The following is a 23,803-nucleotide window of genomic DNA, read 5'->3' as shown; positions in this document are numbered from 1 at the left end:
GGTAGCTGCCTCCCCCATCCACGCACCGGCTGCTGGGCCCACCTGTCCCCAGGTGGCAGGCTGACAGGATTGCTAGTTCCTGTCTCCTTACTCCCTGAGTCTCCCTCTCGCCTTCCTCTCTGTCCGTGTCTGAACAAAGCAACCAGGCGGGCTCCTTACCACCCCGTAGGCAATGATGTCCGAGTACATTCTCATCTCGGGGTACACACTGACGAGGTACCACCGGAAGGTCTTGCACTGCAGCTGCTTCCTCAGGGCCTTCCTGGCGGTGATGTCCCCAATGTCGATCCCCGAGTCCTGCAGCGGGAGGCAAACACAGGGACGCCGTCACCACCAGGAAGCACCTGTTCCCCACGCCCCCAGGCTAGGCTGCCGGAGACTGTCTTGGGAAGGGACCGTGCGGGCAGTGGACCCCTGCATTTTCCCACCTGGATCTTAACTCCATCATATATAACACCAAGAGACTCAGAAAAGTGAGGTAAGCATCGATGGGAAGGGTTATCAAAGACATTTGAGATTCAAGATTTTAAATAAAGAGATAAACTAACAACGGCTGCCGCCTCGGTGTAAGCCACACCAAACTCATGGCCACCGAGTCCATTTCAAGTCACTTCATGGCTTTGTCACTCTTTACGGGCAATGAGTCTTCTTATCCTGACAGCAGCAGTCTCATCCAATGTTGGTCCTTGTGACTGGCTGACTTCACTCAGCACTGTTTTCCAGGGCTGTGCGTCTTGTGAGGTGCTCTGTGGCGTCATGCGTGCGTTTCAAGGGATGCATCGTATCGCATTGTACGCGCACATCCAAGTGTATCTGTTCTTCTATTGATGGACGTCTGGGCTGTTTGAACTTGCTGCAGTTGTGAACGATGACCACGGGAAAGCACACGCCTCTTCCTGTTTTGTCTCTTACGTCTTTGAGGTATATATCCAGCAAGATATTGCTGCATTCTTTGGGATTTCGCTTCCAGTTGCCTGAAGTGGCTCCAACCCACCGGAAGTGACTGAGGGTTCAGTCTGTCCACGCTCTCTGCAGCATTTGTGTTTTGTTTTGCTTAATTGGACTGTCATTGTTGGTGTGATATCTCATCATTGCTTTCATTTGCATCTCCCGGATCGCTAGCGATGATGAGCATTTTTCATGTTTGTTGGCCATTTAAATGTCATTTTTGGTGAGGTGTTCATGTCTTTGGCCCACTTTTTAAATGGATTGCTTGTTTTTCTCTTATTGCGGGATTTCGTTATCGTATAGATTTTAGAGAGAGTCTCTCGTCCGTCGTGCCATTTCTAAACATTTTTCCCAGCTCAGGGTCTCCTTTTGACTCTTTTGATGAGAACTTTTCATGCACCCAAGTGTCTTATTTTAAGCAGGTCGCGGTGGTTTCCTGGGTGCTCTGCAGTGTGCGATTCTGTCCTTGCAGTTGGCAGTATGGTCATGCTGGGCACCCGGGTCCTGAAGAGTTGTCCTTATTTTCTCATCGAGGATCTTCACAGCTCTGGGATTTATTGATCCGTAGGTCTTTCCTTCATCTTATGCTCCTTGTTGTACATGGGTGAGGTATGGGTCCTGTTTCCTTCCTCTGCAGCTGGACATGCCCCATTTTGTACAGGAGATGCTGAACCCAGGTGAGGTTCAATAACCTCTCTGATAACTTGCCTGAAAACACTCAGGTAATAAATGGTGGCACTGAGATTTGTACCTAACCAACCTGGATCCGCACTGTGTACTTTTCAGCTTATACTATGCATTTGGAAGAGCTGAGTTAGAATTGATTCGATGGAGGTGAGTTGGTAGCTGTCGTGGAGTCTTTCTTCCTGCTGAAATCAAATCCTTGTGGGAAAAGCAAAATCTCCCTTTAAACATGGGTAGAGAGTTCATGTGTCTCTTGCTTTGTAAGCGTGTCCCAGAGATGGGCCCTGAGCCAATGATGACAGAATATAAACATGAATGAGAGGGCGGGAGGACCCAGAGCGATTAGTGTGGAACGTCTACAAGCCAGGGAACATTAGGAGCTATGGGAAGTTGGTTGAGACGGGAAGAATTCTTCTGTAGAAACCTTGGGAGGAGCGTGGCATGATCAGTACCTTGATTTAGACTTCCGGCCTCCGGAACTCTGAGAGAGTGAACTTCTGGTGTTTAAATGAGCACCACGTTTGTGGAACCTTGTTACGGCAGCCTTAAGGAACCAAGACGCTCAGCCACACAAAAAGCTGCCCGCCACCCCTGCCTACATGTGCAGCGGCACAGTGACAAGGCCAAGAGGGCCCAGGCTTCCCTGTAGCCAAAGGTCAAGAAAGGGTTTCTGCCCACGCACTAGGCGGTGAACCTCCTGATGGCCCCGTCTGTCTCTGGGGCAGAGGAAGCAGGAGCTGCCTAGGGTCCTGAACCCCGTTTGAGAAATCACAACTGCCTCACTGCAGCTCAGCTTCCTGTTTGGTGTCAAGCAAGCTGTTTTTCAACTTGAGTAGAAAGCTCCAAGAGCAGGTGGCTCCTCTGAATTTTCCAAAACCTGGGGCTGAGGGAACAGGTGACCAGGTCAGATGAGACCTGCGTGCAGCCCCGGAGGGGACTAGGGAGCGAAGCCAACAAGGGCAGGAAGACTTTGTCCAGTGAGAGCCTTTGACACTGGGGCCAGGGTCGGGGCGGGGGCAGGGAGATGGTGGTGAAGTACAGGGCGTAAGCAATAACCTCAACAACAGTTAGCATGCATTGGGCACTTTCCGTGTGCCAGTTCTGGGAGGATGCAGGTCCTCAGTTTGAGCCAACCAGCCTCAAGAGAAGGATGAGGCATTCTGCTCCTGTAAAGACAGATGATCTCAGAAGCCCAAAGGGGCATTTCTACTCCGCTGTCCTGCAGGGTTGCTTGACTTGGAATCGGCTCAATGGCCCTGGTGTGTGTTTTTAATGTGCCCAGCACTGAGCAAACGTGGTGTATTTTATTAAGTACACGGGGATCGGATGGGTCTGTCTGTGATTGCCCTAAGGTATATCCAGGAGGGCGAGCCCACAGGGGCAGCGAGGACAATCCGGAGGAAACAGGCAGGGCACATGCTGTCCACACTCACTGTTCCTCCTTTCCCTTTGTGCCCCTGCTCACTGAATGCCCTGAGGTGACAGGCGCTGCCTTAAACACCACATACAGGAGCGCGGCTCTGTCTCTGCAAAAGGAACGTCTGGGCTTTGGTCGGGCTGGGATCTGGCTTGAGAAATGGGGAGTGAGCGCGTGTTGTAAAAGGTGAAAGAGGGAGCGGGGACATAGAAGAGCAGAGTGACCAAGAGGCAGGGTGGGTTTTGTTTTCTGTAGGAAAACACAGGCCCCCTTCCTTCTCCACCCAAGGGTGTATCCTGGCACCTTCCTCCTGGCCCAGATCAGGTTTGAACTCGCCCCCTGGGGGAGGAACTCAGGCACTGGGTCTCACCATTTCCCAGTGACTTTCACTCACTCAGTTCTCTCCCATCCACTGGCTTTGGCGTCTGTCTGAACATCTGTCAGCCTCAGTGGGGATGAGGTGGCAGGCTCTTCTGATGGGCAGAGGGAACCCAGCAGGAGCATGGATGGGATCAATTCTAGTCCTTTAGCAGAGGCTGGACATCCACAGGGCTTCCCTGCTGAGGCCCTGGGGAATTGCTAAGCATTCTTGAGACTTGACCATCAGAAGATTCCCTCCATGGTGCTCAGCAGCCTGCTCAGAGGGCCACAGACAAGTCCAGAGGAATCAGTTTGCTCATGAACACGCCCCTGGTCAGAGATGCCTTGCTGCAGCTGGCTCTTCGGTGGCTGGCTCCTCACTAGTACTCTCAACAGCCAAACCATCAGTGGACCCAGCAGCCTACAACCCAAGCAAGCTGTCTTCCTTCCCCTTCCCTTCTCCAGGCTTACTAACTCAATCACTTAGCACAATATCAGGGAGAGTTCAAGGAGCAAGGCTTTCATATGGAAATTTTAAACAAAGACCAGTTGCTGCTTCTCCATTAGGGAGAGGGAGGGAGCTGAGGTTTTTCTACAGGACTCCCAAGGGGGAGCTATGGCCTTGGGAGGGAAAAAGGAGGTCACATGGTCAATAGCTTCATCTCAGACAGAACACAGCGTGAGCAGTGAACGCCAGCAGGAAGGCTGGCAAGACGGTTGGGATCCTGAGGCTGGCATCTGTTGGGTTCTCCCATCTGAGCGCACAAATTCATTTCTGTGATGCACATTAGGGTTGAGCCAAACCACTCGAGAAAGATTGCTTGTGTTACGGCATCTCTTAGGTGTCGGCCATTAAAGGACACAGGGCATTGGCAGGCAAAATGAGCTTCTTGCAGGCTAGAAGCAGCCTACAGTCCAGAGTAAGTTCTTTCTCCTACTGAGGATCCCGGAGGAACAGTGTCCCATGACCATCCACATGACTCAAGGAATCCCCACACCAAAAAGGCAAACCCATCGCTATCCAGCCAGTTCCGACTCACAGCCACTCAGAAACATATGGGCAGTCCTCCGTGCTCTGGGACTGAGGGGGAAGATTTGAGGGGGGAAGCTTGAACCCAATCCAGGGGTTGATCCCAGATCCATTCTGTGAGTTTGGTGGTTACTGGGGTTTTCCTAAGGAGCCCTGGTGGTGTAGTGGGCTACTCGGTGGGAAGGAGAGGCTTTCTGCTCTCATAACAAGTGGTATTCTGGGAACCCAGAGAGGCAGTTTTCCTCTGTCCTATAGGATCGAAATGCGTCCGAACTGACTAGATGGCTGTGACTTTGGGCAGAGGGACGCTGTGAGTTGGAATCGACTCAACAGCAGTACGATTGATCATGTTGACAGTGTGGGTCAGACATGTCAGAGACGCTGAGCCACCTGATCCAACTTTCCCATTTACAATGAGGAAACTAAGGTGTGGAGAAGGAGCCCTGGTGGGGTAGTGTTAAAGCTAAAAGGTGGGAGGTTCGAACTCACCACCCGCTCCATGAAAGAAAGATGCGCTAGCCTCTTCTGTAAAGATGTACAGTCTTGGAAACCCTCTAGGGCAGTCCTACGCTACTCTAGAGGGCAGCTAGAAGTTGGAACGGACTCAGGTGGCAGTGAGTTTTTTGTTTATAAAGTCCAGAGAAAGAACTCCTTCCTCAAGCAGGCCCCCTGGGGATGGGATTAAGAAATGGCTTGTACCCTCTGCATCAGCCCCTTCTCTTCAACAGGTAGCGTCTTTGGGGGTTGGGCCCCTTCTAGCATGGTAACCAGGACTCTGGTTGACTCTTGGAAAGAAGAGTCCACTCCTGTCGTGCTTTCGCCCCCTGCAGCTAATGCCAAGAAAACCTTTCCCACAGGTATACCAACCTCCTGGGGTATGTTCCAGGCCATGTAGACATGGCTTTTAAATTCGTCCATCCAGACTTCAGCCACTCGGAGGGCATTTCTGCGGACATGGGCTGTGAGATCCTCCGTGTAGGGCTTGTGGGCTCGCTCAATGTGGGCAATCCTGGAGCAGGGCAGCACCTCCACGCTCCCGCCACACTGCCACACCTGCGGAGACACAAAGCTGCTCCTCAGTGCTCACTCTTTAACTCTGTGCCCTTGACCTGACCACACGGGCACTCAGCAAGCCGTGAGGAGATCCATTTGCATCATGCTTCCTCCAGGCCACCACCAGCGGAGGGCGGGAGCCGCACCTCTGTCCTGCTCCCACAGCAAGGTGTTGACTGAACGCTCACCTTTGTCTCTTCCTGTGGCTGCGGGTTTTGCCTGCAGAGATGGAAGCACCTCCCTCTGGATCCCGCCCACAGCTCAACCCTACATCCTGGATGAATAGCCTGGAGCTGGACCTGCTGTGACCAAAGACCTGTGCTCAACTTGTCCCTTGGGTGGGGAGGGGGAGAGTTAATGAAACTTTGGGGTTCACAACAAAGGTGTCCATCTTCAAACAGACCATATGGGTCTGAAGGAGGTTAGTGATCAGCACAGACAGAAAGCCAGGCCCTTTCTCCTACCCTATCCAGGGTTCTATAGGACCCGACAGCAGAGGACTGATGTTGAACTTCGCACCAACCTTGGTGAGTAGGAACTAGAACTGGATGTAACTTCATTTTGGAAACTACAGAAAGGTGACCTTCTGGCGTCAGGGGTGTTAAAGAGCAAGGCCTGAGAGTTCCTGCCACATTCATTCCAGTCACACTGAAATTTCAATGTTCCTGAGCACATGTGGCGGTGTGTGGCTTTGTTTCTGCTTCTAGAATATCGACTCACTTTTTTCCCCACTTGGAAATGTCCATTTCTCAAGGGCCCAAGCACATAGTCTCTGTGTTTCTCAATCCTCAAGGCAGCAGATCTGGCTTATATCACAATTTACCTGTTGTGAGGCCAGTCTCCTCCATGAATTGTATTTCTAGAGAAAAGACTCTGTCTTAGGTATTTGTCATCTCCAATACCTAATCCAAGACCTGCACATAGTAGGCACTTCACTTTGTAAATTTTGTTGAGTGAATAAGTGAATGAATCAGTTGTCAGTGAGGCAATTCAACAAATGGTCATCCCATCTGCTGTGGATTTTGCGTGTCACTGTGTCAGAGCAGAGCTCTGCTCCACCGGGTTTTTCATGGCTGACTTTTGTGTACCACCAGGCTTTTCTTCTGCAGTGCTTCAGGTGGGGTTCAAAATGCCCACCTTTTGCTTAGCAGGCCAGTGCATGAACTGTCTGCACCACTCCGGGACTCCAGGTAAAGACATGGCTGATGCTTCCAAAACTATGAGATGAATCTGCAAACACCTGATGATGATCCAGGCTGTTCGGGGAGAATAATCCAGATCTCCTAGTCTCCAGCACTAGTCACTTGCTAGGCACCATCTGCTTGACTATTTGACAGATAATGTTCACAGGTCTGACAGGCACTCGCCAGTAGCAAAAGGTCTGGATTAAAGATAGGGTAAACCGCAGGTTTTCAGTTTAATCCCCGTTGGTGGAATAATGGGTTACAAGTGAGGCTGCGAACCTCAAGGTCAGCAGTTTGAACCCACCAGTTAGTTGCTCCAAGGGAGATAGATGAAGCTTTCTCACCTGTGAATATTTACAGCCTTGGAAACCCACAGAGGGTAGTTCTGGCCTGTCTTATAGGGTTGCTATGAGTCAGAGTGGACTTGATGGCTGTGAGTTTGGATTTTGTCTTTGACTGCCACAACAGAAAGAATTCTTTGCTTCCCTTGATCAATGTTATAACAGTTGTTGTCTGTAGGCAGCTGGAGCTAGAAGGCAATTCACAGATTTGCCACTAATCTAAGCTTATCTTGCATTTGTTAGAGCCAAAGGGCGGGAAAAGGAAAACAAACAAGATTTCTCAAGGATGTCCACTCTGTGCCAGGCCTGGCTTGCCAGGCACGGAGGCGATGAGCAAGGGGTTTGGAATCAGCTTACTTGAGTCTAAATCCTGACACCTCATACCAGTTACTGTAATACTGGCTCATCCAGGTGGTGATATTATCCTTCAGCCTCTTCATCGAGAGAGGATTAAAGCGACTACATGCAAAGTGCAGAGGAAAGTACCTGGCGCCTATGAGGAGTGGCTGTCTAATCGGCTTTGACTCATGGGGGCCCCAGTCGCATACGTCCCGGTCCTGTGACGACATCCCTACAGTTAGCTGTGGATGGAATCATTGTGAATACACAAGATTGCCATTGATTAGTTTTTCAGAAGCGGATTGCTATACTTTTCTTCCTTGCTTTTCTTAGTCTAGGAACTCTGCTGACTTGTTCAATATCAGATTCCTATTTTTACTGGCTGCCATCGACTTGATGTCGACTCATAAAGACCCTGTAGGACAGGGTGGAACTACCCCCTGTGAGTTTCTGGGACTGTCATTCTTTAGGGGAGTAGAAAGCCCTGTCTTTCTCCCTCAGAGCTGGTAGTGGTTGCAAACAGCCGACCCTTTGGATCACAACCCAATGCCACCAGGGCTCCATTCAACACCATGGCAACCTGCCAAGCTCCACGGAGGGAGGGCGGTGGCTGTGCAAGAACTGCCCTGGCCCAAGGCCAGGGGAGTCTTTTCTGGTGAAGGTGGGAATGTTACCACTGAATCATCTACGCCTCTGAGGACTTACTGTGGTGGTTGTTAGTTGCCGTTGAGTCAATTCTGACTCATGGCATCCCAGCCTGTGCAGACTAGAACTGTGCTCTGTGGCGTTCAAAGGCTGTGACTTCTAGAAAGTGGATCACCAGATCTATCTTCCAAGGCACCTCTGCACCACCCAGGCACTCTGGCACACCATCTCAGCCAAACCCACTGCCATCAAATCCACTCTGGCTAAGAGTCTGGGTAGTGTTTCGGAGATTGTTAACCTGCAGGCTGCAGCCAGCTTCATCACGCTCCTATGGAGCAGCCGATGCATTTGAACTGCTGACCGTGCACAGTATATCTGCAGTGGGATCTTCCACTGTGTGAGGGAGGTGTTACCCTCTCCAGTTTCAAATGGGGAAACTAAGGCTAACAAGGTGTCCTGGGTGCCAAAGCAGACAGCTAGCCAGTCATGAAGACAAAGAGAGCTGTCTGACCACCAGAGAAACCCCAACAGGCAAACGCTCCCCTCTAGGTGACCTCGGTTTGAAACTCGTCACTGCTGGAAGAGGTGGCTGTTAGGAGCCAAGGAGGGGGCCCATGAAAGCCCATGTGGGCCCCTTCATTCCCATGACCCACCAATTCTGGGGAGCATGCTGAATGCCAGCTCACTCCGCTCCACCTTTCAATGGAAGCCCGCGAATCCCGTGAAGAGGGTATTGACAACACAAAGGGTCTGGGCCAGGCTTCTTCATGCAGAGGGGACACGGGCTATGACTGGACATAGTTCAACCACACCACACAGAACAGGGGCCACGATAAAGCTCTTTAATGATGAGGCTCTTTCTTAACGAGCTGTTCCACCGTTCATCCTGTCATTCCAGGGAGAACGGGTTGGCAGCACCGCCCAGCACAGTGCACAGACATGGAGCACCAGGACCTGTGTGGCTTCCCTGCCGAGCTCCCCCACACCTCCCCCCCCAACATCCCGACCACTCTCCTCTCTTCTCTCAACACCCCCGCAGCCTCTACACAGCCGCTCTCGCTGTCCCTCCTCTCCTCCCTTCTCTTCTTCACAGGATAGCCGAGTGAGCTTGTAAAGGTGTGCTTTGCACCACATTCCCCCCCCTACACTGAGCCCCAAGGCCCCTCAGGACCAGGCTTCCTGTCCAACTTTCTAACCTAGACTTCTCTGACACTCAACAAATCTGTTCTAGGGCCCCTTGACCTTCCAGTCCTCTCACACGTCACGTGTCCTCTCCCCATTGGAATCGGCAATTATCCAGTCCCTCGCCCACCTGCCTCCCCCCACCCTCCTTCTGGTGTCGGCTTAGCATCACGCTGCTGACCCCTTCAACTAAATGAGGTGCCTGCCCAGCCTTCCCTCATCACAGCTCTATTCCGATGGCTTGTTCAATGAGTCCATGCACTCGTTCACGATGCTGCCCACGTCGCCACCACATTCTCCTTCAGACATATGTTAAAGTAGTGCCCAGAACAGCGTCCCGTTTCCCTGTAGTGCTGGGACAGCCGGGCCCAGTGGCAGCAGCTGCAGAGCCCAAGAGAATGGGACTCGGGCTTTTCTTCTGACACTTGCTGGCTGTAACATCGGCCTGGGAAGATAGTCTCTCAGGCTGAGTCTCCATTCCTCGCTCGGTGAACCAGGAAGGCGGCACACGCATGCGCTTTTAACACAGTGCCTGCCTCCATATGAGTGGAGGGGAAGTGGACTCCACATGGACTTGGACACAGGCCACCCTGTTTAGCTCTGAGCCACTGGCCCACCATGGACCAGCTTCCTGGTGACGTTGGGGCATTAACCTCTCACTTATGAAACATGTGTGATAGTGATTATATCACAGGGCTGCGGGCTGTGGGCGGGCAGCCTGTGCAGTTTGCCCGGCCCCTTGGAAGCCCCCAGTCTGTACTCATCACTGTCATTACTTAATGATTATTATAATAGCTGCATTCCACTTCTCCAGTATTCCCACCCACCTCCAGGGAGCAGGGGTGCACAGAAACTCAAGGGTCTGGCTCACACCCATCAGGCCAACCCCTTTTAGAGTGGCTGGTCTGGACGGGTTTGGCCCATGAGACTTCCTCCCCAGGGACAGGGAAGCCTGTTGATATAGAATGCATTGCCACTTGCCTCTCTTCTGTGAAAAGTAACTCTTCTATGAAATGGTGACAGCATCTGCCTTCCCTGCCAAGCCCCTGGAAGGGACAGGAGAAACCCCGTGCTTTCAGATCCCGGGATAATGAGCCGCCCACTGACCAGCCGATGGCACAAGAGAGCATCTCACAAGCCTATGCCACTGTTTGATATCAGTGACTTCTCTGGGGTGGCAGACAAAGGGTGGGAGAGGTATTTGGACCATGTGGAGGAAGATTTCAGCAAACTCCCATGGAGAGATGTCGTCGAACAGTGTGAGACATGACAAAATAATAATAATGTATAAATTATCAAGGGTTCATGAGGGAGGGAGGGAGGGAGGGTGGGGAGGGAGGGGAAAAATGAGGAGCTGTTATCAAGAGCTCAAGTAGAAAGCAAATATTTTGAGAATGATGAGGGCAACAAATGTACAAATGTGCTTGACACAATGGATATATGTATCTATTGTGAATAAGAGTTGTATGAGCTGCCAATAAAATGATTTAAAAAAAACTCCCATGGAGGCTGGGGAGGGGCTAGGGGTGAGGAAGTAGCAGAGAGGGAACTGGACCTGGGGCCTGAAATGTCTCCATCGTTACTGACATGGTACAGCAGGAGCCAGCCTAGATGGCTGGGCCAGAGAAAGCCGGGCACTGGGTGGAGAAGGAACGTGTGCACAGAATGATGGCTTAGTGTGGCAGGTTCCAGGGCAGCGAAGACGCCAAGAGGAGAGCCTAAGGGAAGTAGTGTCCAAAGAGGCGGATGGGATGAAACCCAAGAGTCAGTAAGCAGGACGACAGGAGAGGTCACAGGGAAGCAAGATGTCGAGGGTGATTTTTGCACAAGATGCATGTGGTCCAGGCTCAGATAACGAGTGAAGGAGTATGTGGAACTTTAAAAGCACTAGGGAAACCTGGGGCATGCAAGCCCACCCAAGGGCTCAGGCTTCTCCATGGGCATTGGAGAAAATGTGGACATGGTCAAAGGTTTTGTCTGGCTTGGATCCCTAACCAATGCTCATGGAAGCAACAGTCTAGAGATCAAAAGACGTGTTAAATCTGCTGCACACGATGTATTGAGAGCACTGAAGAGCAAGGATGGTACTTTCAGGCTAAGGTGCACCTGACCGGAAGCCATGGGATTCTCCATGGCCTCATATGCACGTGACAGTCAGACACTGAATAAAGAAGACCTTAGAAAAATGGGTGCATTTGAACCGTGGTGCTGGAGAAGCATGTGGAAAGTGCATGGACTGCTAAGAGGGCAACCTGAGAACCATCTTGGAAGAAGTACAGCCAGAGAGCTGAGAGGCAAGACTTCATCTGACATACGTTGGCCATATTGTCAGGAGAAGACCGGTCTCCAGAGAAGGACATCGTGTTTGAGAAAGTAGAGTGACCACAAAAAAGAGGAAGGCCTTCAAGGAGATTTATTGGCGCTGTGGCCGCAACAGGGGCTCAGGCCTGGGGATACTGGTGAAGGTGCTGCCGGGAAGGGTTTGTTCTGTTGGGCATAGGACGGATGACATCTAAGAACAACGTAACTGGTATGTGTTAAATAACTCCTGTGGACTTGACTGAATGAATACAGCAATTTGAGAGTCCTGGGCTCGCACTTGCTGTAGAGATGGATTTAACTCGCTCAGCTGGAACCTCTAATCAAGGCTATTAACATAAAATGTGGTCAGCTTTTACGGAACACAATGGCCTCCTTCAAACCCAAGTGATTTTTCAACACAGCGCTGACACTGAAATGCATTCTGCCGCAACCAAAAAGAGTTACTTTGGCTGCAGAGCTTAAATTACGGTCGCAAAACTTGGAAAGTCTTCAGATGCTATCACATGGGTGATAGCAAGCTGCTTCATTCTGCCGACCAGACCCGGGAGCCCAGTGCAGGCGAGAGAAGTGTGGTAAAGGCTTTCACAGACCCACGGGAGGTCAGCAGGGCTGCCCTGCGAGGTGAGCAAGTGCTCAAAGCAGACCGTCCACAACAGTTACCTCATGTGAGGCGAAGTCCCGTCATGACCAGCCCTTCCCAGGAGATCCCCAGTCATGAAATAACTGCGGTGAAGGCTGGAAACTTCTGGCTGGACACTGTAAGAACACATGTGGGTCTGGGGCTGCTGGAGGAGCTTCAAATCCCAGCAGGGTCACCGAGTAGCCGTTTGAGTAGGAAACGCTTCTGTTCTTGTTACTAGCTGCTATCAAGTTGGCTCTGACTCAGGACAAACTTCTAGTCAACAGGATGCAAAACTGACCAGTCCTGTGCCATCTGCATAACTGTTGGTACCGTATAGACTCGAGCATAAGCCAACCCGAATATCAGCCGAGGCACCTAATTTTACCATGAAGACTGCATAAAAATGTGCTTAAAAACTCAGCTTCTACACGGGTATACATGGTATGTTAGAGTCAGTGGTTGCGGCTCTCCTGTCAGTCCAGTGAGTTCTCTTGTGTTTCGGCGATTTTCTACTTTACCAAACACGATGTCCTTTTCTCGTGATCAGTCTTTCTCGATCATATGTCCAAAGCAAGCCAGTCAGTCTCGCCCTCCCTTGGGTCTTTGTTGCCTTTCCAAGTAGGAGAATGATGGTTCCTAGGAAGGTTAAAAGGAGCACCTTGGCTGCTAACCCTCAGGCCAGCAGTTCAAAGCCGTCAGCCCCTCTGTGGGGGGGAGGGGAGGCTTTGTACAGAGATGGGACTTTACAAAATGTTAGTCTCAGAAACCCACAGTGGCAGTTCTGCCCTGCCCTGCCCTATCAGGCTGCTGAGTTGGAATCAACTCAATGGCGGCGAGTTTGGTTTGGAGAAGGGTTAAAAGACATGCAGCATGAACAGTTCCCACAAGCAAAGGCAGCGGGTTCTCAGGAACGGGGTCTTCTCCGGACTGAGCGCTGCTGCTACCAGGTCAGGGGCATGCCTGCTACTTACCTAAAGCATTTCTTTCCCTCATCCTCCTACCAGGTCAGGGGCATGCCTGCTACTTACCTAAAGCATTTCTTTCCCTCATCCTACCAGCCTCCGTTTTCAGCCAGCTGCCAAGGGGAAGAGCTGGACTCAGTGATGTGTTCAATCCCTTGTACCTTCTGTGATTCTATGTTGATTTTTTTTCTTTTCCCTTTTACAAGTACCTCACATAACACCTCCTATTTAGACACAAATAGGCAGGAATGTGTACATTGGCTTAATATAGAAAGGCATTGGGGTCAAGGCAACAGGTGGACCATCTCATCTACTTTAAGATTTGTGACCATGCCATTATCACTGGAATGCACAGGAATAGCAAATAGATGAATAGAGAGATCTAGAGTGAAATCCATTTGCTTGCTAATGTCTCCCTGAAGCACTCCATTTGAGAGGGGTTCCGTGTCCCTCTTTCTGGGCTCAATGGAAATGTGTCCTGTCATTTCTCACCTCCCTCTTGGATTTCACAGCAGCAGACCCCAGGATCAGTTCCCAAATGCTTTCCAGTTCCTATCTCCTTACTTCTTTTAATGATGGCCTTGCTCTAGGCGAATTGCTCCCAGTTCTCCCTTAGCTCTGAAACCGTCCTTCCCAGCCTCCATCCCTCCCAAGTCAGGCCCCAGTTCCTCAGACTCTTGTTGAAGTACATGACTTACACCGCTCACGTGGCCCTTATTTCTTGGCTTGTGTGGTCAACGATCTTTTTATGTGTCACTGTCTCCCTGAACTTGGCTGCAAAATGCTGAGCCAAGAGTGGTGAGCCCACACTGGAGACAGGACGAGGGGAGGAGTTTCTGGTGGGCGATGCCTGAGCCTGGGGAGACTTGGCCGAAGACCAGAAACATGGCTGTAGAATGGTTGGTGTCAAACATACAGGCGAGAAAGACGTCGAAAAGGGCCAGGCAGGGCACTTACTTTGGGCTTTTTCTGTCTCACCCTCATCCTGACCCTGCAGATGAATGAGAAGAAAAGAGAGGTCCTATTTGGACTAGGCGAACTCAAGAGCCCGAGGCCATGAGCAAGTCAGGGCCAAGAGTGTGACAGAAAAGCAGGAGAGAGGCGTGATGTAAGCGTGGAGTCAACCTCCTCCCAGCACATCCTGCTCACACACTTCCTTAGTCTCCTGAGGAAAATCATACTCCTTAGCAGGAGGAGATGCACCGCTGAGAATTAGCCCTTCTTACTCACCGCAGATGTTGCATCTCTCAGGCGCTCTACTGTCCAGAGAAGCCATGTCTTTGGACTCCTATGGAAGACTATGCTCTTGGATCTCTACTCCCTCGTCACCATATCATTCCTTTGATTGGCATTCTCCTCCCCCACAAACACTGATTTGCCTGCTCATCCCTACCTATCTTCCCTGGCTGCCTTCAATTTGCTTAATTGCTCTGCTTGCTTTCCCATTTCACCTTTATGTCCTATGAGGTAGTTGAGGTAGTTAGTTTATTATGCCAACCTGGCCAATAAACACGTGAGGTTAACTGAAGGACGGAGAGCTAAATGGCTCAGTGAGCCTCCCCTTTCTAGTTCTCGGGTCTCTTGCTTTCTGATGGTTGCACCTGGGTGTGGCTACCTCAGCCAGTTCCCCGCTTCAGCTGGTAAGGCTCACTTCCTGCAAGACACCCCCAAGGAGAAACCACATGGACCTATCCCGATGGAGCCCTGGGTGATGGAGCAGCCGTGTGGAGACCCCTGCCAGCACTGAGATGCTTACATGTTCACTGATTTGGCTTTCCTCCTGCAGTCATCATCATAGTGTGTGTTTTGTGAGATAGAGGAGGACTTTGTGGATTGGTGTTGGATATATGGGTTACTGTTGGACTTGTGGGCTTGGGAAGCACTGGGTTGGGATGTTTTCTTGATACACACTTAAGCTTTATATAAAGCCCTCTCTTATACATGAGTTTCTGTGGAATTGTTTCTGTAAAGTACCCAGACTAATACAAACTATTTACCTACCCCCATCTCCGAAGAAGGTGAAGAAGGTACATTGCCATATCTTAGCAAGCTCCCTGTGTGGTCCTCCTTGTCCCCAGACGTAACCCATCAACCCATCGTGCTACACGTCATTAATCATTTCCTGGCCACTAGCTTAAGCTCCATGTTGATTACCTTTACCTGGTTTGGGACATGACAGAGAGGGAAGCATACGGTCACTGCCCGCGAGTTGCTTCTTTTGTTCAAGATCCTGTTCTTGAGATACTTCTATGGGCACGCACATGGCTATCCTTTATTTATTTTCATCACCATGGTGTATTTCGATGTATAAGCAGAGAGCCGTGTTTTATGGGCGTTCGCCTGTGGGCTGACAGTCTGCTTGGACCCAGGATGATGAACATGCTGCTGAGAACACGCTGGTCTGTGTCTCTGGGTGCCCGCGGGCAGGCACGTCTCTGTATTTACATTCATGTGGAGTGTCAGGGAAAAAGTTCTGTGCAGACCAACATTCCCAGGGAAAGCGGAATGTTTCCAAAGAGCCTCCACCCAGTGGCACCCCCACCAGCATGGGGAGGACTCAGGGAGCTTCCTCATGTGGAGAACCAGCTGACTTCTTCATTTTGGGTAATCCAATTGGTATAAACCTCTGTTTTGTTATCATTGTAATTTGCACTTTTCTGATAACTCATGAAGTGACGCTCTTTGCCCCTGCCCGTGTTTACGGGCTCACAATAATGGCAGGCTGTGCAGGGAGGAAGCAGGTCTACCTGGCTCTCACGAAGGAGTCTCTCCAGCCTCAAATGGGCCTGGCACCCTATCAGTGGTCAAGAAGCATTTCTTGCATAAACGAAAGCTCCTTGGTTGGGCTTTTGTTCTGAATTCCTGCCAATGCACATTGCCCGCTGCTCTTCCAGATCTCCAAGTGGAGGAATTTTAAAGTCTAAGAAAACAAGGCGAGAGGCTGACCATGTAATTCTCCCATCAGACTCCACAGGGATATACTGTCCGAGGACACGGTTTCCTAGGCTTTCCTACAGCAATAAACATTTCCGAAAAGTCTTCTGGACAGAATTGTTGCTTGGAAAAGCAAGACCATTTTCTTGGAAGATGTCCCTGAAGGGGTCTGGACACTTGGGTCTGGCCCAAGAAGCACTTGAAGCAGCGTCTCTGATTGAAAGCGCTGCTTTCTAACGCTCAGCGGCAACGGGAGGATTCATCTGGCACACTCCAAGGAGAGGCATGCTATTCCAGAATATCTAAGAAGTATTACACGAAGAAAGTAGAAAGGCTGTTTTGCAGTGACTCAAGGTTCGCAGTAAGAGCTGCTTATCTACAGGAAACTCGGAAGTCACTCGGAGGGACAGGAGCGGTGGTACCAGGCTCAAGAACGCAGCTCCTCAGACACAGTGGAACTGGCTTATCTCAGAACCCAGTGGTCTGAGCCCAGTGTTCTTTAGATTAAGATCCATGGGTATTCAGGGAGAGGGGGGGCTGTAGCTCATGGCCCACAAGGTTAGAGAGAGAGTATCTTCTAATGACTCGGACCAAGGGCAGCTTATTCACGGCTACCCCAGATCGCATACTGCCCAACCCAACTTGCCCCAAGTCAGCCTAGAGAAAAATGAGAAAGAGCAAGATGGCAGACCTGGATAACCAGGACGGGGGAAACTGAGTCAGCAGTAGGCTGGGCGTCCAAGGGAGTGGCAGAAATGCCTATTGCTCCCCAAAGGCTTTGTGATTCGCTACATCTCTCCAGCCTCCCTTGTAGGGAGGAGGGACCATGTGAGTAGCTCGTCAGTGGAACGAGGGAGGAGGTAACACCGGTCACTTCCTGGCCAAGGTGGGAGGATGTTGGGGGTGTTGGTAAGCTGGTGTTCAACTCACAGTGATCCCAGGTGATGGAGTTTCAAGGCTGTAATCGTTAAGAAAGCAGGTTGCTAGGTATTTTTTCCCAAGGTGTTGCTGGGTAGGTCTGAACTGCTGACTTGAACCTTAACAGCTGAGTGCTTAGCCGCTGTGTCACCATCTCCTCTCACTGGGTGAGCAGGGGTGTGAATGCCCAATCCATCTCACTCCTGGACATTAAAAGATGCCATCCAGCCCTTAGAGAAGAGTTTCCCAGGAGACCCAGGAGAGGCTCCTGCCTTTCAGTGGCCTGGGAGGTGCGCAGGAAAGAAAGTCTTCCGTGCTCTGCTAAGCCTCTGAGGTTCAGGGGCTGCTCTCAGAGCCTGTAACGATTACCCTCATAGAGGCAATCTACCAGTGTGTAAAGAGGCAACGTGACCAGAGAGGCATGACCGACAGGCAATTTATTGAGTCCGTTTTTGTAGAAGGCTCCCAGCAGTGGGAGGGGAATGGAAACTAGGTGTCAGGAAGGCGAGAGCATCCCAATTCCATATGATAAGCTCCCTCAGAGCTGGAGAAAGAAGCTAAAGGTACAGAGAATAGAACTAGTCCTAAGAGGTGAGGGAAGAGGCTGTAAGATGTAGGGGTGTGTGTGTGTGTGTGTGTGTGTGTGTGTGTGTGTGTGTGTGTGTGACAGAGAGAGAGAGAGAGACAGAGAGAGAGACAGAGAAGTGTCAGCTCAGAACCAGAACAGAAGACAGAAAATCAAGAGAGAAACCAGCCTGGTGAATAAGGAAAAGTCTGACTAAGTGATGGCATTGGGGCCAGGGTTCCCGTAGAAGCCACAGATGGCAGCTATGTAGCTGCTCACTAATCCCAGTGTGCACCAGGGTCAGGTGGGGAGGCCAAGACCACTTCCAGCCCTGGCCAGGGGCACAGGGCACCTCATTGCCTCCTAATGCACGAGGCTGCAGAAAGCACACTAGCCCACATCTGGGCATTTCTACAGAAGCCTCAAGCTCAGAGAGAGAGAAGTATTGTCCACACCTCCGATCAGGATCCCATTGACACTTGAGCTGTCTCCTCGAATCAAGTCTTTGTTTTGAACTAAGATCCCTGGCCCCCATTACCATCCCTGGTGCTGCCAGAGAATGCTAATGATCTTGAATGTCACCAGGACTGAGAGAGCAATTTTCTAAAATCCCAAATAAAAACCTTCCCATTTCTAAGCTGAGAGACATTTTTATCAGGTAACTGGGCCTGTATTTACGTGGAGTGCCCCAGGCTCTCCTTGGTGGGTTCAGTCCATTTCGACAGCTGGGAGGCGCCTTCTCCTTACAGACGCACCCAGAGACACTCTCTCTCCCTTGCTGCTTTTCAAAGTGGATGCCCTGGACCATGTTTACTTTATGCTTTGCTATATGAAGACGAACCACTTACTCATTCAAATGGTTTCCTTTTTTATGCCTTTAATCAGTGGCTGTTTCTTTTCTGTCTCTGAAGCTTAATCTAATCAGAAGCAAACTCCCACATAGACAAATGACTCATTAGCATGTCCCAATCAAATTCAAAGTGGCCTCCCCGACCAGATGCCCCAAGAAGGGTGACACACTCAAATAGGACTCTCCGTTATCCCAAGTCCCTTGCCCACAGAAAGTCAGTAGAATCTTTAAAAAGTGTATCCCAGCCAGGAATATAGACTGTCCTCCCCAGCATGGTGAGGGGGCCCCTGTTCTACTGAGAAAGGGCAAACAGCGAAGGCAGTTTGGTGGACTCTGGGATTAGACACTAGAGGGAGCTACATCACCACCCCCCCTTCAGCTCACGGGGCCCCTCCCAGTTAGCATGCAGATGATGGCAGGGCAGCTGAGAGGTGAACAGCCCCTCACTCTGAAATGAGATGTGCTGCGTAGGAGCTCCCCCTTCCTCTATTGAAATTCGGGTTAAGAAGCGGGAGCACTGGGTATTCTCTTGGAGAAATTTGCCCTTTTCATATACATCAAAATGAATTGTCCACTGGGGTGTCATCACTAGTTTCATTTTGGAAATGCACCTACAGCAAAGTCATACTAAAAGTGGGATTTACCAAAGAGATCAGCAGGGCAGTATATTAGACCAAAGGGGGCCAAACGGATTATCTGCCATCCTTTCACAGGTGGGAAATTGATGTTCAAAGTCATCTGACGATTTGCAAGCAAAGTAGAAAATGTGTCCAGCAGCCCCGGCCTCTTAGGAGACAGTCGATGATTCTGGGTATAGGATCCGAGATCAAACAGTATTGGTGTCAATTTCTCAATTTCCCCTTTGCTAGGTTGATGACTTTAGACTATTCGTTTTCCCTCCAATTTCCTTGTCGCTGTAATGGGGACAAAGCAGGCCCCTGACAAAAAGAGTTGCGAGGAGCGAGGAGAAAACTGATGTAGAGGGCTAATTTCAATGCCCAGCATACGTTTAGGGCCCACCGAGAAATAGCTATAATTTCTCTCACTCCAAGAGGTCACCGATTGTAAGATTCACCATTGTTAAAATCACAGCTCTTCAGGGCAGAGGGGAAAACAGTACGTGTCTCTGAGCGTGAGATTTATAGGTACAACAGCCTACTTGGGAGATGACAGGTCTCTCAGGCATCTCAAGCTTGCCTTGTCTGCAACCAAGCTGTGATTCCCTTCTCTACTCCCCTCATGTGCCCCTAGTCTGCTCCTTGCCTACCTCAGAGCCCAAGCTGGAATTTACCTGTAATTCTGTGCTGTTCGCCTCTCTCAACATTCAATACATCAGAAAGTGTAGCACAGAATTATCCATCTGTCTACCTATCTATCCATCCCCCCACACATCCATTTGTATCTATCTATCTATCTATCTATCTATCTATCTATCTATCTACCTTCTAACTATCCAATCATGTACTGCAGATTGCCTCTTGGGTAACATCTAATAGCTTATATGCCTGTGTTCCTGTAAGTTTGTAATAAAACTGGAAAACTGAAAAACCAATGTCACTGCCATTGAGCGGATTCTGGCTCACAGTGACCCTATGCAACAGAGTAGAACTGCCTCGTGGGCGCCCAGGTTGGAAATCTTTACAGGAGTAGATAACACCATCTTTCTTGCATGGAGTGGCTGGTGGTTTCAAACCATTAACCTTGTGGCTAGTACCCTAATACATAACTCACTATACCACCAGGATTCCAAGGTTATAATAGAGCTCAAAAATCCTGATCAATGGAATGTCAAAAATGCAACAGCTTCTCATATTAACACGTGTGTTCCATGTCTCTTGTATGCAAATGGATTGCACTGCTGGGTATCTAATGTTGAGCTGACTCTATTTAGGGTTTCTGAGACTGTAACTCATTACTGGAGCAGAGAGTCTCATCTTTCCTCTGAGGACCTGTTGGTGGGTTTGAACTGCCTACCTTTTGGCTAGTAGGCAAATGCTTTAACATATAGCACCACCTAAATACACATGTCTTGATAGCCATAGTAAATTCCTTTTACTGGCTTATGCATGGACAACATTGTACTTTCTATCTAGAAAGAAATTAGTTTACTGACTTGTAGGCAGCAGCAGCCAACCTCATGTACTGTGGGTCTTGTGAGTGGTATGGTGTGACTTCTCTGTTAAGTTTTCTTTTGAACATATTACCAGGAAGAGCATAATGGTTCCCAGATGCAGCAAAAGCAATGTTAGCGGTCACAGGAGTAAGAGGCAGAGGAGAAGTATCAATTTGGAAGGGAAACAAAAAGTCATGAAACAACACAAGGGCGGACAGTCGGGGAGCCGAACAGGGGAGGCATATTGCACTTGACAATCTTGAGGCTCCTCACAAACAACGAAGAAACATCCAGGCTGTTAAAGAATCAGCTCCCCTGAAAGTGACGAAACCAAATGAAAACATGGGGGCACCTATGGTGAATGGAGGGTAGATTCACGACCCAGCATCAAAGGGGACCCTTCTCAGTAGACTGACATTAACGGCCGAGGTACGAAGCTTGCTTGAAGAAAAGGCAAGGCCAAGCTGTGATATGGTCTTTACAGTGTTCGGATCACCTAATGTCCTATTTCACAGAACATATCTCAAATGCTAGGCACACTATAACTGCATGCAGAGTGGTAACAATGCAGCAGCAGCAGCAGCAGCAACAACAACAACAACAAGGTATCAAGAGGAAAAGCATCTGCCATTTCAACATGCTTAGTATGTACAGTTCAGTGACATGCATTGGGCAGATACACAGTTATCACTATGCGTTTCCAAATCTTCCATCACCTTTCAGAGAAGCTTAGTGCCTCCTAAACAATGACCTCCTTTCCCCTTCCTTCCTTCCTTCCTTCCTTCCTTCCTTCCTTCCTTCCTTCCTTCCTTCCTTCCTTCCTTCCTTTCTTCCTTCCTTCCTTCCTTTCTTCCTTCCTTCCTTCCTTCCTTCCTTCCTTCCTTCCCTCCCTCCCTCCCTCCCTGCCCATCACTCATCCACTGTGACTTCTATGCATTTTAAATCAGGAAAGGTCTGCTTCAGGGTTGCAGCTCTCATACTTGTTCAATCTGTGTGCTGAGCAAACCATCAGAGAAGCTGGATTATAGGAGCAAAGAGTGTGGCGTCAGGATTGGAGGTATTAACTCCCTGTGGTATGCAGATGACAAACTCTGCTTGCTGAAAGTGAGGAGGACTTGAAGCACTCGCTGATGAAGATCAAGAGCTGTGGCCTTCGATATGACTTATAACTCGTTGTCAAGAACACAAAATCCCTCGCAACTGAACCAATAGCTAATATCCCGACAAACAGAGAAAGGGTTGAACTTGTCAACTATTCTGTCTTGCCTGGACCCACAGTCAACGCTCACGGCGGCAGCAGTCAGGAGCAAAGGACAGTGTGCATTGTGTAAATCTGCAGCACGAGGCCTCTTTCGAGCACTGAGACCAGAGACTAAGGTGCACCTGACCCCACCATGGCTTCTGCATTGCCTCCTAGGCACGCGAAAGTTGACATTGAATAAAGAAGACCATGGAAGAATAGAAACATTTGAATGGTGCTGCTGGAGAAGAACACCGATTGAAAAGTGTCAGGGACCGCTTAAAGGACAAACCGCTCGGTCTCGGGAGAAGTCCGGCCAGAGCGCTCCTTGGAGGCAAGGATGGCAAGGCTTCGTCTTACACACTTTGGGCATGTTGTCAGGAGAGACCTGCCCCTGGAGAGGGACATCATGTTTGGTAAAGTTGAAGGGTGGGGAAAAAGAGTAAGGCCTTCAATGAGATAGATTGACCTGGGGGTGCATCCACGGGCTCAGGCAGAGGAACAATTGTGAGGATGGGGCATAGTCATGAGTGTGTCCTTCTGTGGTGCACAGGGTCGCTGTGGGTTGGAGCCAACTCCATGGTACCTGACAACAACAACATCTGTCCTAGATATATGTGGCTTCAGACGATACTTGTCTTTCTGTGACTTTGAGTTTCACCACTTCTCTCAATCTGCACAGTCTAGTCCAAGTTTAGTCCAAGTTCCAACCACCTTCATCTCTGGGTGAGTCCTCCAACAACAGGCTCCCAACAAGTCTCTTCCTTTCCACTCATGCTACCTTCCAATGCATCCCCTAAAAACAGAAATCATGCTAGAACATGTACATAGGTACAGATAAGAGCTAGGAGCACAGAGAATCCAGAACGGATAAACCCCTCAGGATCAATAAGGGGAGCACCACTAGGGTACAGGGGGAGTAAGGGGGAACCTATTACAATGATCCACGCATGGCCCCCGCCCAGGGGGATGCACGGCAGAAAAGTGGGTGAAAGGAGTTAGTGATTAGTGTAAGACATGGAAATAATTAAAAGTTACCAAGGGGACTAGGGGAGAGAGGGGGGAAATGAAGAGCTGATGCCAGGGGCTCAAGTAGAAAAAAATGTTTTGAAAAAGATGATGACAACCTATGTACAGATGTGTTTGACACAATGGATATGTGTATGGATTGTGATAAGAGCCCCCAATAAAATTAAAATAAAAACCCAGGAAATCATATCTTTTATCTTTTCTGCTTTAATTCAACAACTATTAATTGAGCATGAGCTATGTGTCAAAGGAGCCTTGGTGGCACAGTGGTTAAGCACTCAACTGCTGTCCCAAAGGTCATTGGTCTGAACTCAATGGTGCTCCACAGAGAAACACATGGCAGTCTGCTCCCGTGGACATTTACAGGCTGGGAACCCAACTCTATGCTGTTATGGTGATTTGGAACCAACTTAATGGCAATAGAGGGGTGGAAGGGAACAGGGAACAGGGACTATGTGCCAGATACGATGGTAGGTAGGTGATGGGGATTTTAAAAAGTAGTTTTATTGGCTTATGTTTCACAGGTCATATAATTCAAGCATGTTAAGAAGAGTTGTGCTGTCATCACCAAAATCAATCTTAGAACATTTCTTCTTTCTTGTAGTCATTGTTAGCTCCCTACTTCCCCCCAACCTCCCTGCCATGCTCCCAAGTTACTATTAACCCAGTTACTATTATCAGGGAACAAGACATGCCAAATCCCTGACTTCCTGAAATTGTAATAGTTTTTTATAACACTTATTATAAATTGTGATGATGCATTCAATTTTGTTTTGTTTCCTTTTATCAACAGTCGATCTGCTTCTGTAAATATTCATGGCTTCAGAAACCTAATGTAAGGCCACTTTGAGTTGGAGTTGACTCAATGACAAAGAATTGAGTTGTCCTCATAAATTAGGAACCAACTTGATAGCAGCGAAGAATATCCTGTCCCTCACTCCCTTTGACTAAGTACCGAGCATTTGTACCAGGAGTGGAGGTTTCTAAATTCCTCTCCTGCACAGATCAGCCAGAGTCAAAGGCAGCCCTCACCAATGGCTGGGCGACGATGACGGTGAAGGGGAG

At 49.6% G+C, this 23,803-nt stretch overlaps 1 protein-coding gene across 2 annotated transcripts in view; it reads right to left on the bottom strand.

The window, feature by feature from the left end:
• Positions 1-23,803, bottom strand: part of GALNT18 (polypeptide N-acetylgalactosaminyltransferase 18) — a 373,528-nt gene that overhangs the window by 59,843 nt on the left and 289,882 nt on the right. Inside the window, exons 7-8 of one of the 2 annotated variants that reach the window (XM_075548442.1) lie at positions 5,307-5,492; positions 160-297 (exon numbers count right to left, since the gene is read on the bottom strand). In XM_075548442.1, coding sequence (XP_075404557.1) covers positions 160-297; positions 5,307-5,492 — 324 coding nt within the window. The remainder of the gene's footprint in view (positions 1-159; positions 298-5,306; positions 5,493-23,803) is intronic. The other variant, XM_075548443.1, reaches the window with a different exon arrangement.

This window comes from Tenrec ecaudatus, chromosome 4 (assembly GCF_050624435.1).
Source record: "Tenrec ecaudatus isolate mTenEca1 chromosome 4, mTenEca1.hap1, whole genome shotgun sequence".
Classification (NCBI taxonomy): Eukaryota; Metazoa; Chordata; class Mammalia; order Afrosoricida; family Tenrecidae; genus Tenrec; species Tenrec ecaudatus.
This window is presented reverse-complemented; position numbering and strand designations above follow the sequence as displayed.